Source organism: Strix uralensis, chromosome 33, assembly GCF_047716275.1.
Source record: "Strix uralensis isolate ZFMK-TIS-50842 chromosome 33, bStrUra1, whole genome shotgun sequence".
NCBI classification, from domain to species: Eukaryota; Metazoa; Chordata; class Aves; order Strigiformes; family Strigidae; genus Strix; species Strix uralensis.
The window spans coordinates 907,765-921,563 of record NC_134004.1 but is presented as its reverse complement, the minus strand read 5'-3'; the positions used below and the strand labels follow the sequence as shown (position 1 = coordinate 921,563).

General features: G+C 71.0%; 2 protein-coding genes across 2 annotated transcripts; both read left to right on the top strand.

The window, feature by feature from the left end:
* Nucleotides 1-664: 664 nt before the first annotated feature.
* Nucleotides 665-5,686, top strand: OS9 (OS9 endoplasmic reticulum lectin). The gene is given in 15 exon segments (XM_074853757.1): nucleotides 665-840; nucleotides 2,134-2,310; nucleotides 2,403-2,466; nucleotides 2,595-2,671; nucleotides 2,769-2,867; nucleotides 2,940-3,141; nucleotides 3,232-3,360; nucleotides 3,477-3,577; nucleotides 3,694-3,736; nucleotides 3,850-3,938; nucleotides 4,069-4,341; nucleotides 4,418-4,757; nucleotides 4,839-4,869; nucleotides 4,871-4,949; nucleotides 5,053-5,686. Coding segments are annotated over 15 exon segments (2,001 nt in total). The 5' UTR covers nucleotides 665-672; the 3' UTR covers nucleotides 5,182-5,686.
* Nucleotides 5,687-8,934: 3,248 nt separating this feature from the next.
* LOC141936541 (glycoprotein-N-acetylgalactosamine 3-beta-galactosyltransferase 1-like) lies at nucleotides 8,935-12,035 on the top strand. The gene is made up of 3 exons (XM_074853591.1): nucleotides 8,935-9,085; nucleotides 10,080-10,741; nucleotides 11,868-12,035. Exons 1-3 carry the CDS (start codon nucleotides 8,935-8,937, stop codon nucleotides 12,033-12,035), a joined length of 981 nt encoding a protein of 326 aa, XP_074709692.1.
* The last annotated feature ends 1,764 nt before the right edge of the window (nucleotides 12,036-13,799 follow it).

Here is a 13,799-nt window from a genome sequence, read left to right as displayed (position 1 = left end):
CAGGGATGTCGGGGCACGGGGCGGGGGCGGCCGTAGGGAGATGGGGGGGGAGTAGGGGGGGTGCAGGGGGACGCGGGGGGGGGGCGGGGGGGGGTCCGGCTGCGCCCCGCTCGAACCCCGCGGCGGGGGGGTCTCGGGGAAGGGGGGAGCGAGAGCGGGAGAGGCCCCGCGGGGGCGCGCCCGGGGCTGTCGCCGTGCACACGGGGGCCTCACCCTGGAGCGGGGCCGGGCCCCCTCCTCCCGGCTCCGGTAATCACGTGATATCCCCCCCCCCCCCCCCTTTCGGGATGCTCTTGCCTCCCTCCGCCAATCAGGCCGCCGGGATCGCCTGCATCCGGCTCGGCCAATGAGGAGCCGGCAGAGGCGCCGCCGCCCTGCGCCTTTAAGAACTCGGCGTGACGTCATGGGCGCCGGCCTCGCCCCGCCTGGCGATTGGCTGCCGCCCGCGCTGACTCAGCCCAATCGCCTCACCCCGGGGCGGGGCCTCCGCCCTCCCACGGCGGCCTCAACCCTCGCGCCCTCCTCGCAGGGCAGCGACCAATAAGAGGCGCGATGAGCGCTGACGGGCGGGCGGGCGGCCCAACCGCTGCGCGAACCGCCGAGGGGCGGGGCGGGCGCGGGGAGGCGGCGGGCGGAAGTGGCTGGGCGGTGGCGGCTGGGGGGGGGGGGAAGATGGCGGCGCGGCGGGGCCCGGGCCCGGGGCCAGCGCTGCTGGTGGTGCTGGCGGTGCTGGGCCCGGGGCGGCCGCTGCGGGGGGCCCGCGCCGCCCTCAACCTGCAGGAGCTGAGCGAGCTCAAGTACGGCCTCGAGATCCTCGCCGAGCCCGTGCTGGCCGGGCAGGTGGGCCCGGGGTCGGGGGCACCGGTGTGGGGGGCCGCGGCGGGGCCGGGCACCGGCACCGGTCTGGGGACTCCACCGGGGCTGGGAGGCACCGACCTGGCGTCGTACCGGGAGCGGGGCCGGCGGTGTGGGGTCCTGCCGGGGCGGGGGCACCGGGCGGAGGCGCTGCCGGGGTTGGCGGCCCGGTCCGGGGTCCTGCTGGGGACGGGGACACCGGCCCGTGCTGGTACCGGCGACGGGAGCACCGTGCTGCGGGCGAGGGCACCGGCCCCCCGGTACCGGGGTGGTACCAGGGTTGGGGGCGCCGGCCCGGGGGTCCCACCGGCGGCAAAGGCACCGGTCTGGGGCCCTCCCGGGGACGGCGGCTCCGCCCTGGGCTCGTAGCGGGGTGGGGCCGCCGGGCCGGGCACTGGCGGGGACGGTGGCACCGGCCCGGGGTGGTGCCGGGGGCGTTGAACCGGGGTGGGGGGCACCAGCCCGGGGTAGGGGACCTGCCCGGGGCTGTCCCGCGGCGGGAGGTCGCTGGGGCTGGTCTGGGGGGGCACGGGGGGAGCAAACGGGCTGTGACCGGGCCAGAGCCCTGACTGGGAGGAATCAGCACCGGTGGGGGTCACTGGGCGTGCCTGGGGGTTGTACTGGGAGCACTGGGACTGGGGTGGGGAGCGGGGCTGGGGGGGTCCCGTACCGCTCTCACCTCCCGTTTGTCTCCGCTGAGCAGCTCCTGGCAGCCGTGGGGCGCAGCCAGGCCTGGGGTGTCCCCGGGGCGATGGTGACCCCCCCCCAGCACCGTCCTGGCGCTCGGCGGGGCCGCGACTTCCGCGTGTGTCCGCAGCAGCTCGGCGCTGGCTGGGCCTCGCCGCGGAGCAAAGTTCTTTCCCCTGGTGACAAAGGGCGGGGACTGGCCCCCACCCCGCGCCTCAGCTCCCCACATTTGGGCAGGGAGGGGCCCCCCCCTCCCGCAGGCAGCCGCTGGCCATGTGGCCCCGGCCGCTGCCCCACGCGGGGTGGCATCGGGCTGTTGGGTGCGAGCAGCCCCTCAAGGGTTGGGGCTCAGCCTGGAGCCCCCCCCGACAGCTGCTGGGGGTGTGGGGTGGCAGCGACAGGTCTGTGCCCGTGTCACAGCCCGTTAACGGGGAGAAATGGAGGCGCTGGGGGCGGGGCAGGGCTGCGGTTTGCCCTGATTTCCCTGGCAGGGGGAAGTGGTGACAGGTTCCATCCTGACACCGCTCAGCCGGGCTTCTGCGTCCGTCGTCTGGTCCCTGGGGACCCTGAGAGATGTCCCCCCCTCCCCAGCGCCAGACGGAGGACGTGGTGACGGTGGCATCCAAGTTCAAGCAGCGTTACGAGTGTCGGCTCCCGCCCGCGGCTGTTCGGCGCCAGCCCGACCCCGAGGAGGAGGCGCAGCTCTACAACGGCTCCGGCGTCGCCGAGCTCCTGCGGCCCATGGCGGCTGCGCCGTGCCTCGTCAAGGTGAGCGACGCGGGGCGGGGGGTAAAGCAGCGGAGGGGGGGTCACCCTACACCATCCATCCTGATCTCGTTGTTTTTCCCCGTCTTTTCCAGACCAAGGACTGGTGGACGTACGAGTTCTGCTACGGGAAGCACATCCAGCAGTACCACGTGGAAGGTGCCGGGGCCGCCGGGAATGGTGGGAGGGTCTGGGAGGGGGAAGGGGCAGATTGTGTGTGTGTCCCCCCCCCTCACCCCGCTGCCCTCCTCCAGCGTTGCCCGCGCAACTCTTGCCTCTCGCTGCAGAGTCGGAGATCAAAGGCGACGTCCTCTTCCTCGGCTACTACCAGTCGGCGTTTGACTGGGATGACGAGACAGCCAAGGTTTGGGCTTCCCCCTCCGCGGCGTCACCGCCGTCCCCTCGCTCAACCCCGTTACGAGACAGCGGCGAATCCCCAGGGGTCCCTCGTCCCCCTCCAGGCCTCCAAGCAGCACCGCCTGAAGCGCTACCACAGCCAGAGCTACGTCAACGGCTCCCGCTGCGACCTCACCGGCCGAGCCAGGGAGGCCGAAGTCCGGGTAAGCCCCCGGCGCGGGTGACGCCCGCGATGTCCCCGCGGTGCCGCCGCCGCCTGACGCCTCTCGCCGCAGTTCCTGTGCGAGGAGGGAGCTGGCGACTACATCGCCCGGGTGGACGAGCCGCAGTCGTGTTCCTACGTCCTGACCGTCCACACCACCCGCATCTGCCACCACCCCTTCCTGCGCCCGCCCGCCGGCGCCGCGCCGCAGCCCATCCTCTGCCAGCCGGCGCTCAGCCCCGCGCAGTACGTCGAGTACGTCCGCGCCCAAGTCTGTGAGTATCGGGCACGGGGTGGGGGGGGGGGGAAATCCAGGGGATCCCCCCCGCCCCGGGGGTGACACGGGGTCCCCTCTGTCCCTCCAGCTGACACCAAGCGGAAGGTGGAGGAGATCTCGGAGGAGCTCAAGACGCTGGACACGAGGTTGTGGAGCGAGAGGGACGCCGAGGCCCCCGCTGAGCCGCTCCAGGGCCCGCCGGCGGCTCGCGGTGACGGTACAGCCCCGTGTCCCGTCCTCACCCCCCCTCCACCCCGCGGGCGTTTGCTGGCCAGGGCGGCGTCCTCGGGGCTGCCCGGTGCCAGCCGTGCCCGTCCCCTCCTCCCGTGCCAGCCCCGCCGAGGGACGAGCCGGGCCCAGCCAAGGAGGCGGCTTTTTGGGAGCGGGTGCGTGAGGTGACCGGCAAAGGCGGTGGCCAGCAGGACAGCACCAGGGTGAGTCCCCTGGCCACTGCAGGGACACCCCGGTGGCCACTGGTGAGGGTGAGCAGGGTGGGCGTCACGTTAAGAGGAGCCGTTTTGGGCTCCATCACCCCGTTTCCTTCCCGCAGGCAGAGGAGCCGTCCCTGAAGGCGGCCGCTGGCCGGGCAGCTGGTGAGTCCCCGAGGAGGTGGCCCACGGTGGCCTCTCCGTGTCCCTGCGCACGTGCCGTGGGCCTTCTCCATCCCCGTCCTTCCCGCCTGCCCGTTGTGGTGGTCGCTTTGTAGATACGCGGAAGAAAATCCATTTCAAAGTGATCAGGAGCCCCGGGGACCTGCTCCAGTTCATCGAGGAGCTGAAGGAGAGCACCAAGAAGGTGGGTGACGACCCACGTCTCGCCCCGCGCCCACCCGTGGCGGGGACGGGCCCCTCGGGCAGCGTCTCCCTGCCTCAGTTTCCCCGTCGGCACCGAGGGTTGTTCACGGGACCCCTCCCGCTGCCTCCAGGCCAAGGAGAAGGCGAGCGAGGAAGAGGAGGAGGAGGAGGAGGCGGCAGCAGCGGCGAAGGCTCCCCCGGATCCCCCTGTTCCCGAGGAGCCTCCAGTGGGTGAGAGGGAGCGACCGGAGGAGGAAGAGGAGGATGAGGAGGAAGATGGGGACCTGCTGGGCGGCTTCGAGAAGGAGCTGGAGGCCGTTCTGCTGCCCCGCGAGCAGATGGCGCAGCTGAAGGAGGAGGTGAAGACGGAGATGGAGAAGGAGTTCGACAACATCATCAACGAGGTGGGACACCGCCCTGGGGACCCCCTGGCCACGCTGGGGACCCCCCTGTGACCCCCCCTTGTCCCCCCCCCTGCAGGTGGAGGATGAGTTGGAGACGGAGGGGCTGAAGGGCGAGTTCGACCGGAACCAGGCGTCCAAGTCCTTGGCCTCCACCCTCAACCGCCTCATGGACAAGCTGGATGGGGGCGGCCCCGGCGCAGGGGGGGAGAAGGAGGAAGAGGAGGGGGCCGGGAGGAAGGGCAGCCCCGTTTCGCCGGCCGACGGGCGGGTGAGGGTGCGGGTGAGCAGGATCGGGCCCGGCAGCGCCCACCAGCGGGCCCCCCCCCGCCAGGAGATGGGGCGGGACAACCCCCAGCTCCACCACATCGAGAGCGAGGTGCGGGAGCTGCTGGCCAAGGAGGGGCTGCGGGCTGAAGGTAGGGCTTTGGGGGGGGGGTACAACTTAGGGGGACCCCCCTGTCACCCCCCGTCACCCCCCTGCATCCTCCTTCCCCCAGGGAAAATCGAGATCAAGATCGTGACGACGGGGGGGGGGCGACGAGGACGAGGCGCAGTGGCTGTCGGAGGAGGACACCAAGAACCTCAAGGAGATTTTCTTCAACATCTTGGTGAGTGGGGGGGGGGGGGGGGGGGAACTGAGGCACGTGGGGGGGTGTCCCCCCCCTCTGTGACATCCGTGTGTCCCCCCCCCCGCCACATCCCTGTCCCCAGATCCAGGGCACGGAGGAGGCGCAGAAGGAGCGGCGGCGGCAGCAGGCGCTGGAGGACAATTACCGCTTCGTCTGGGGGGGGCGGGACGAGCCCCAGCCCCCCGGCGACTCCGAGGACCCCGATTTCTGACCCCCCCAGCCCCAGATTTGGGGTTTTGACCCCCCCACCCCATCACCTCACCCCCCCACCCCCCCATCCCTTGTCATGGGGCTGGGCAGGGTGTTGGTGCCCCACGGCGCTGCCCCCCCCCTCCCCGCCCCCTAGCCCTGGCAGTGCCCCCCCCTCCCCCGCAAGGGGGGAGCTTGGACTGTTTGGGGGGAGGGGGGAAAACTCACTGTGCCCCCCATGGCGGGGGGGGGAGGGGGGGCGCGGGGGGGGCGACCCCGCCCTGAGAACAGGCACATTTGTGACATGGATGAGCTGGGAAAGGGGAGGGGGGGGGGGTGAAGGGGGGTGAAGGGGGGGGACTGTGATTTGGGGGGGGATTCCCGCTGTTGCCACTGGAATCATTAGTGCCCCCCCCTCTCCCTTCCCGGGGGGGGGCACTCTCTCATAATGAGATGTAACGAGGTCGTTAGGCCTCTGCCCCCCCCACGCCCCCCCCCTTTTTATCAATAAACCAAGATCTGCCCCAGCCTCTGGCCTCTACTTGCACCCCCTGACCTGCCCCCCCACCATGGCCACGGCTGTGACCCCCCCCCCACCCTGGGGGTCCTGGGGGTGGGAGGGGGTGGGGTCTGTCTGTCCGTGACCCCCCCACTCCCACGTGAGGGCACAGCCAGGAGCCTGATCCTGGGGGACACACACCGCCCCCCCCCCACCGCCGCCTCCACCGTGGTCCCTTGTGTCCCCCCTCCCCTTTACCCCCAGCTCCCCCCCCACCCTAGGGAGACCCCCCCCCACCCTGAGGGGGCTGTGGGGAACCCAAGTGTCCAGGAAATGGGGGGGGGGGGTGCTGCTCCCTGCCCCCCCCCCTTTATTTTATAACAAGGGGGTCCCTGTCACCCCTTGGACGGGGGGGGGGGTGTGTGTGTCAGCTCCACCCCGACCCCCTGTTGGTGTCACCCCCCCCCCGATGGGTGTCACACCACGCCCCCCCCCCCCCGCCGTGGCTCCTGTCCTCCACCCTGTGGACTTTGCCCCGTGACTTCCCCAGATGGTGACAGTTGCTGTGGCTGGGGGGGGGGGGACACGATGACACACAGCTCACGGGGGGGCCCCCCCTCCCCTTTCACACAGACCCCCCCCCACTCCACGCTGCCCACGGGGGGTGTCTTTGTGGCCTTCGCTGCCACCTTCCTCCTCCACAGCATCCTGCTGCTCCAGCCCCTGCCCCCCCCGACCAGCCAGGACCCCCAGACCCACCCAGTGACCCCCCCCCCCCCCTCGGGGTGTCCTGGTCCATGTCCCCCCCCTCCCCCAGCTCTATGGCTCTGCCACAGCCGGGGTGTGGGGGGGGACCAGGGGGGCTTTGGGGGCTCTGGGGGATGGGCTCAACCCCCCCTCAGGCTGCTCCGAGTGGGGTGGGGGGCTGAGGGCCACACCCCCCCCACACACACCCCCATGTACTGTGGGTGGGGGTGTGGGGCCAACAGGGTGGTCCCCACCGTGGCCAACGTGGCGCCGTCCCCCCGACTGCCCCCATGGACGTTGCGCTTTCATCCTGCCCGCAGGGGCAAGTGCCAGGGCCCCAAGAGGGCCACCGTTCTGCACGCGTGGCCACCGTTCTGCACGCGTGGCCACCGTTCTCCACGTGTGGCCACCATTCTCCACATATGGCCACCATTCTCAATGCATGGCTACAGTTCTTGCATGGCCACCATTCTCCACTCATGACTACAGTTCTCCACGCGTGGCCACCGTTCTCCATGCGTGGCCACCATTCTCAATGCATGGCTACAGTTCTTGCATGGCCACCATTCTCCATGCATGGCCACCGTTCTCCACTCATGACTACGGTTCTCCATGCGTGGCCACTGTTCTCCACCCATGGCCACTGTTCACCCATGGCCACCATTCTCAATGCACGGCTACAGTTCTTTTATGGCCACTGTTCTCCTTTTATGGCCACCATTCTCCACCGTTCTCCATGTGTGACCACGTGGCCGGGGCATCCACCCCCTAATGCCTGTGGTACCCCGTCAGTGGCCACAGTGGCCCTACTCCCCCCATGCGTGGCCATGGTGTCCCCCCATAGACGTGGCCACTGTTCCCCCATGTGTGACCACAGTGGCCACGATCTTCCATGCGTGGCCACGATCCCACGGCCACGGTGGCCTCAGTCCCCCTCGCCTGGCCACGGCCCCTCACATGTCACCAAGGTCCCTCCTATGATTGACCGTGGTCGTCCCCCCCCGCCCCCCCCACGCAGCAGCCGTGGCCACGGTCCCTCAGCTGTGGCCACCGTGACCTCCTGCTGCCTGGCTGTAGTAGCCCCTCAATCTGTGGCCACAGTGTCCCCCCCTACGTGGTCCATGACCAGTGGGTACCCCGGGGGGGGCCACCAAGGAGGGGGGGGCGGGGGGGAGCGACCTCCAGTGCCCCCACCCCACTCAGGAGACCCGGCCAGAGGCCACGGTGATGGGCTCAGGGTGGGGGGGGGGGTGGGTGGCCTCCAGCCCCCCCCCACACTGTGGCACCAATGATGGGGGGGGGGCAGCGGGTGTCTGGTGCCCCCCCCTCCCCTCCCCCAGCAGCCCCCCCCCCTCCCCAGACCCTAACGCTATCACAGCCCCCCCCTCCCTGGGACAGCCGCTCTCAGTGGCCACCGCTGGACGCTTGGTAGCCACAAGGGCTGGTTTGGGCGTCAGGGACAGTGGGTGGGGATGGTGCCCCCCCCCCGCGCTCGCAGTGGAGGGGGGGCCGGTGTCGCTGCTCCCCACGGGTGAAGGGACCCCCATGGGTGGGGGTGGGACAGGGACGCAGCCCCCTCCCAGCGTGGCCCCGGCGGGAGCCCAGGGGCGGGGCGGGGGGGGGCCTATGGGTGCTGCCGTGCCCCCCCCCCCCCCCCCGCGGAATCAGCCCCCCCCAGTTAAAGCCCTTTGCCCGGGATGGAGCAGCCGGTTCCTCGTTTGGGTGCGTCCGGGCCACGTGGTGCCACCGCCACCGTCACCGCCGGGGCCACCGCGGGGACTCGGGGTGCAGGGGGCCAGGCTGGGGCTGCCCCCCCCCGGGCTGGGCAGGATCGGGCCCCCCCCACCCCACCCACCCCTCCCCGGGGCGGTGCTGGACGGGACGGACGAGCGGGACCGCGGAAGGTACCGGATCGGGGGGGGGGACACACACACGGGGGTCCCTGGGGGGTGGGAAACCGCCCCCCCCCAGGCCCGGGGACCCCAAATGCCCTGGGCCCCCCCTCTGCCTCCTGCGCCCCCCCCCTCATGTCCCCCCCCCCCGCGCCGCAGCCAGACCCTCATGTCTTAATTAGTGGCTGGTAATGAGATTTGATGGAATTGGATGTCCCTGATCGGGGGGGGGGGCGCATGGGAGGATCTGGGGGGGGGGGGGGTGACACGGTGGGGCAGGGACTGGTGACTTTGGGGGGGCTGGAGTGGGGGAACAAGAGGCCGAGAGGGACTGGGGGGGGTCTCAAAGGGATGGGGGGGCTGGTGGCTTTGCGGGGCCGGGTGGGGGGGACACGGGAGGGGACGGGGAGTGATCGGGGGGGGGGGTCACAGAGGGACACGGAGCTGGTGGCTTGGGGGGGTCCCACTGCCGTGGGGGGTGGGCAGCGGCTTGGGGAGGGGGGGGTGGGACCCACATGGGGGTGGGGGGACGGGGGGGGGGACACACACAGATCCAGCCCCCTCTGGGCAGACCGTCCCCTCCCACCCCCTGTCCCCGTCTCCCCTCAGCCCCCCCCCGGGACGTCGCGGTGGGGCCATGTGGGGCTGGCACCCACGGGTGCCCTGGTTCCCCCTGGGCTTCGCCGTGGGGCTGGTCCTGGGGGGCAGCGTCCTGCAAGGCCTGTGGCCCCCCCCGACCCCCCCCACGGCCCCCAGCATCGTCCAGCGCAGCCTCGAGCAGCCCACGGGTGAGTCCCGGGGTGACCCCACGGGTGACACCCGGATATGGGGGGGGGGGGCGGGGGGGGGACAGTCCCGGAAGCACAGACGGACACGGACAGACACACGGACACACACCCGGGGCTGTGGGGCGGCGGCTGGTGGCGAGGGACGGGGGGGGGACGGGACAATAAGGGGGGGTGGCAGCTCTGAGCTGGGGACAGGGAGGGGACAGTGCGACTGCGGTGGGAGCTCGGACGTGGTGACAAGGGACGGAGGCTGGTGGTGGCACCTCTGAGCTGGTGGCAGTGAGGGGACAATATGTCTGGTGGTGGCACCTGTGAGCTGGGGACAAGTCCGAGACCTCCTGGGTGGTGACAGGAGCACTGATGTGATGAGAATTATGGGATGGCGTGGCTGGTGGTGGCACCTCTGAGCTGGTGACAAGTACGGGAGCTTCTGGGCTGGTGGTGGCACCTCTGAGTTGGTGGCAGTTGGGGGACAATATGTCTGGTGGTGGCACCTGTGAGCTGGGGACAAGTCCGAGACCTCCTGGGTGGTGACAGGAGCACTGATGTGATGAGAATTATGGGATGGCGTGGCTGGTGGTGGCACCTCTGAGCTGGTGACAAGTACGGGAGCTTCTGGGCTGGTGGTGGCACCTCTGAGCTGGTGGCAGTGAGGGGACAATATGTCTGGTGGTGGCACCTGTGAGCTGGGGACAAGTCTGAGACCTCCTGGGTGGTGACGGGAGCGCTGACACGATGAGAATTATGGGATGGCGTGGCTGGTGGTGGTGGCACCTCTGAGCTGGTGACAAGGACAGGACAGCGTGGCGGGGGGGTGGGATCTCCGAGGCGGTGGCACAGGACCGTGTCACCGTGGCGGGAGCTCGGAGCTGCTGAGCGGGGACGGGACAGCGCGGCTGGTGGTGGCCGCTGGGGACGGGTCCGGTTCACTGCGGGGGCAGGGGGAGGGGGTGGCCGTGGGGTGTCACGTCACGTCCCCACCGTCCCCCCGCAGTGAACAGCAGCCAGGCCCAGGCGCTGTACGAGCGGGTGCGCGTCCTGTGCTGGGTGATGACGGGACCCCGCACCCTGGAGACCAAGGCCCGCCACGTCCGGGCCACCTGGGCCCGTCACTGCAACGTGGCCCTTTTCATGAGCTCGGAGCCGGACGAGCGCTTCCCCGCCGTGGGGTTGCCCGTCCAGGAGGGTCGTCACCAGCTTTACTGGAAAACCATCCGCGCCTTCCAGTACGTCCACCAGCACCACCTGGGCCAGGCCGACTGGTTCCTCAAAGCGGACGACGACACCTTCGTGGTGGTGGCCAACCTGCGCTGGCTACTGGCCGGCCAAGCCCCCGAGCGCCCCGTTTACTTCGGCAAACGCTTCAGGCCCTTCGTCAAGCAGGGCTACATGAGCGGCGGGGCCGGCTACGTGCTCAGCAAAGAGGCCCTGAGGCGCTTCGTGGCCGCTTTCGCCTCCGGCACCTGCACCCACACCAGCGCCGTGGAGGATTTGGCCCTGGGCCAGTGTCTGGAGAAGGTGGGGGTGCAGGCGGGCGACTCGCGGGACCCGCGGGGCCTCGAGACCTTCCACCCCTTCCCGCTCGAGCGGCACCTCACCGAGCAGCTGCCCCGCGACCGCTTCTACCCCCAGTACTCCTACTACCCCGTGAAATGGGTGAGTGAGGGACCCCCCGCCCCCCGTGTCCCCCACATCCCCCGTCCGGGTGGTCCCAGCGCCCCCCAGTCCCCTCAGCATCCACCGAGCGCCCTGGCCCCAGTGTCCCCGAGACCCCTCTGTGTCCCCGAACCCCCACTCATTTCCCCCCCCAGCCCCCTCTGCGTCCCCAAATCCCAACCCATGTCCCCCCCCCAGCCCCCTCTGTGTCCCTGACACCCCCCGTGTACCCCCCCAGCCCCCTCTGTGTCCCCGACCCCCACCCATGTCCCCTCCCCAGACCCCTCTGCATCCCTGACCCCCACCCATATCTCCCCAGCCCCCTCTGTGTCCCCAAACCCCCCCCATGTCCCCCCCCAGCCCCCTTTGTGTCCCCAAACCCTCCCATGTCCCCCCCAGCCCCTTCTGCGTCCCCGACCCCCACCTGTGTCCCCCCCCAGCCCCCTCTGAGTCCCTGATACCCCCCATGTCCCCCCCTGCCCCCTCTGTGTCCCCAAATCCCAACCCATGTCCCCCCCCCAGCCCCCTCTGTGTCCCTGACACCCCCCGTGTCCCCCCCAGCCCCCTCTGTGTCCCTGACACCCCCCGTGTCCCCCCCAGCCCCCTCCATGTCCCTGACACCCCCCGTGTCCCCCCCCGCCCCCTCTGTGTCCCCAAACCCCCACCCGTGTCCCCCCTGCAGCCCCCTCCCCATATCTCCGTGCTCCAGCAGGTCCACGTCGGCCCCGCCCACTGAGCCACACCCACCCCTGGGCCCCGCCCACCCCGCTAAGCCCCACCCATTCCCAAGGCCCCCCAGTGGGCACCACCCACCCCCGACCAAGCCACCCCCACTCTATTTGCATACAGGCCCCGCCTACCTGTTAAACACCGCCCACTGCCCGCTAAGCCCCGCCTGCCTCATTTGCATCCCTGACCGGGGCCCTTCCAATCCCCGCCCACCACATTAACATACAGACCCCGCCCACCCACCCTGCCCCATTGCTCAGCCCCACCTCTCTCCCCGTTGCGCCCCGCCCCCCGCGATGCCCTGCCCCCTTCTGACCCCACCCTGCGAGGCCCCTCCCTCTTCCGGCCCCACCCCTCGTGGCCCCGCCCCCCTGACGCCCCGCCCCCCTTCCCGCAGGCAGCTGCCTGCTGCTCGGACCTGTCCGTGTCCTTCCACTACGTGAGCGGGGAGCAGATGTACGCGCTGGAGTACCTGACCCACCGCCTGCGCCCCTACGGCTACCGGCCCCGATACCAGCCCCCCCTGCCCCCCAGCACCCCCCCGGCCCCCCCCGGCCGCCCCTGAGCCGCCCCCCATCCCGCTGCAGCACCCCAGGCCGTGGGGCGCTGGCACCGAGCCCCCGGCACAGCTCCACTGGCGTGGGCCTGCAGCGTGGCACCTTGGCACCGAGCCGTGGCACGGGGCCGTCACCCCCGTCGTGCTGCTCTCCGGCACCGAGCCGTGGCACAGCCCCACCAGCGTGACCCTGTGGCTCTCTGGCTCCAAGCCGTGACCCCGTGGCTCTCTGGCACAGATCCACCGGTGTGACCCTGTAGCCCTCTGGCACCGAGCCGTGGCCCTGGGGCTCTCCGGCACCATGACACAGCCCCACCAGCGTGGCCCCACACTGTGGCTCTCTGGCACCCACCTGTGGCACATTCCATGGGTGTAGCCCCGCGGCGTGGCTCGGTGGCACCACACCGTGGCACAGCCCCACAAGTGTGGCCCCGTGGCTCTCTGGCACCAAGTCATGACCCCGTGGCCCTCTGGCACCAAGCTGTGACCCCGTGGCTCTCTGGCACTGTGACACAGCCCCACCAGCGTGGCCCCGTGGCTCTCTGGCACCGAGCCGTGGCCCCGTGGCTCTCTGGCACTGTGACACAGCCCCACCAGCGTGGCCCCGTGGCTCTCTGGCACCGCAGCACAGCCCCACCAGTGTGACCCTGTAGCCCTCTGGCACCAAGCTGTGGCACAGCCCCACCAGCGTGGCCCCGTGGCTCTCTGGCACCAAGCTGTGGCCCCGTGGCCCTCTGTCACCGCAGCATAGCCCCACCGGCGTGACCCTGTAGCCCTCTGGCACTGAGCCGTGGCACAGCCCCACCGGCATGGCCCCGTGGCTCTCTGGCACCGAGCCGTGACCCCGTGGCTCTCTGGCCCCGTGGCACAGCCCCACCAGCGTGGCCCCACAGCTCTCTGGCACCAACCCCCCCATGGCCCAACTTCACAGCGTGGCCCCGTGGCACCGCACCAGGCCACAGCCCCACGGCACAACCTATCCAGCCCCGCCACAGGCCCGTGACCAGACCCCCGACCTTCTCCGCAGCCCGACGACCCCCCCGCCATGTCCCCCCATGCCCCCCCGCTCCGTGCCACGACACCGGGAAGGAGCAGCCGTGGTCACAGCGCCAAGTCCGACATTGTTACGTACTTACAGTTACAACCCGAGAGATGAAAACGCTGTACACGGCCCAGACCCCCCCCGGCATGGCCCGGACCCCCCCCTCCACCCCCCCTTGGCACCCCCCCCCCCAGCCCCCCAACCCGGGGGGCCCTGGCTCAGCCTCGCTGCCGGGGCGCGTCAGGGGCGTCACAGCAGGGGTGCCCCTACATTCATGGGGGCGTCCCGGGGTGGGGGACGGGGTGGGGCCCCCCCCCCCAGGCCCATGGCCAGCGGAAAAGGTGGCGGGGGTCCCACCGGCGATTCCCCCCCCCACGACGGGCACCGTGGTGGGGGGGCTGGCTCTATCCTAACGCTAAACGAAGCAATAAATTAAAGAGGTTCCCAAGGGGACGCCGAGAAAAAGGGGGGGGGGGGACAGGGTGGGGGGGTGGGGGGGAATTTCAGGCCACGGTGGGGGGGAGGGGGTGTACAAAAGGTTGTTGTAGAAAAGGAGGGGGGTTGGGGGGGTGGGGTCTGCTCTGCTCCTGCCACGGAGCTGGGGGGGGCTGTGCCAGGGGACAGGGTGGCAATGGCGGGGGGGGACACGGGGAGGGTGACATGAGTGGGAGTGATGCGGGGGGGGGATGCAGGGCGGGGGGGGGGGATGGAGCAGGGTGTTGTAGAGGGGG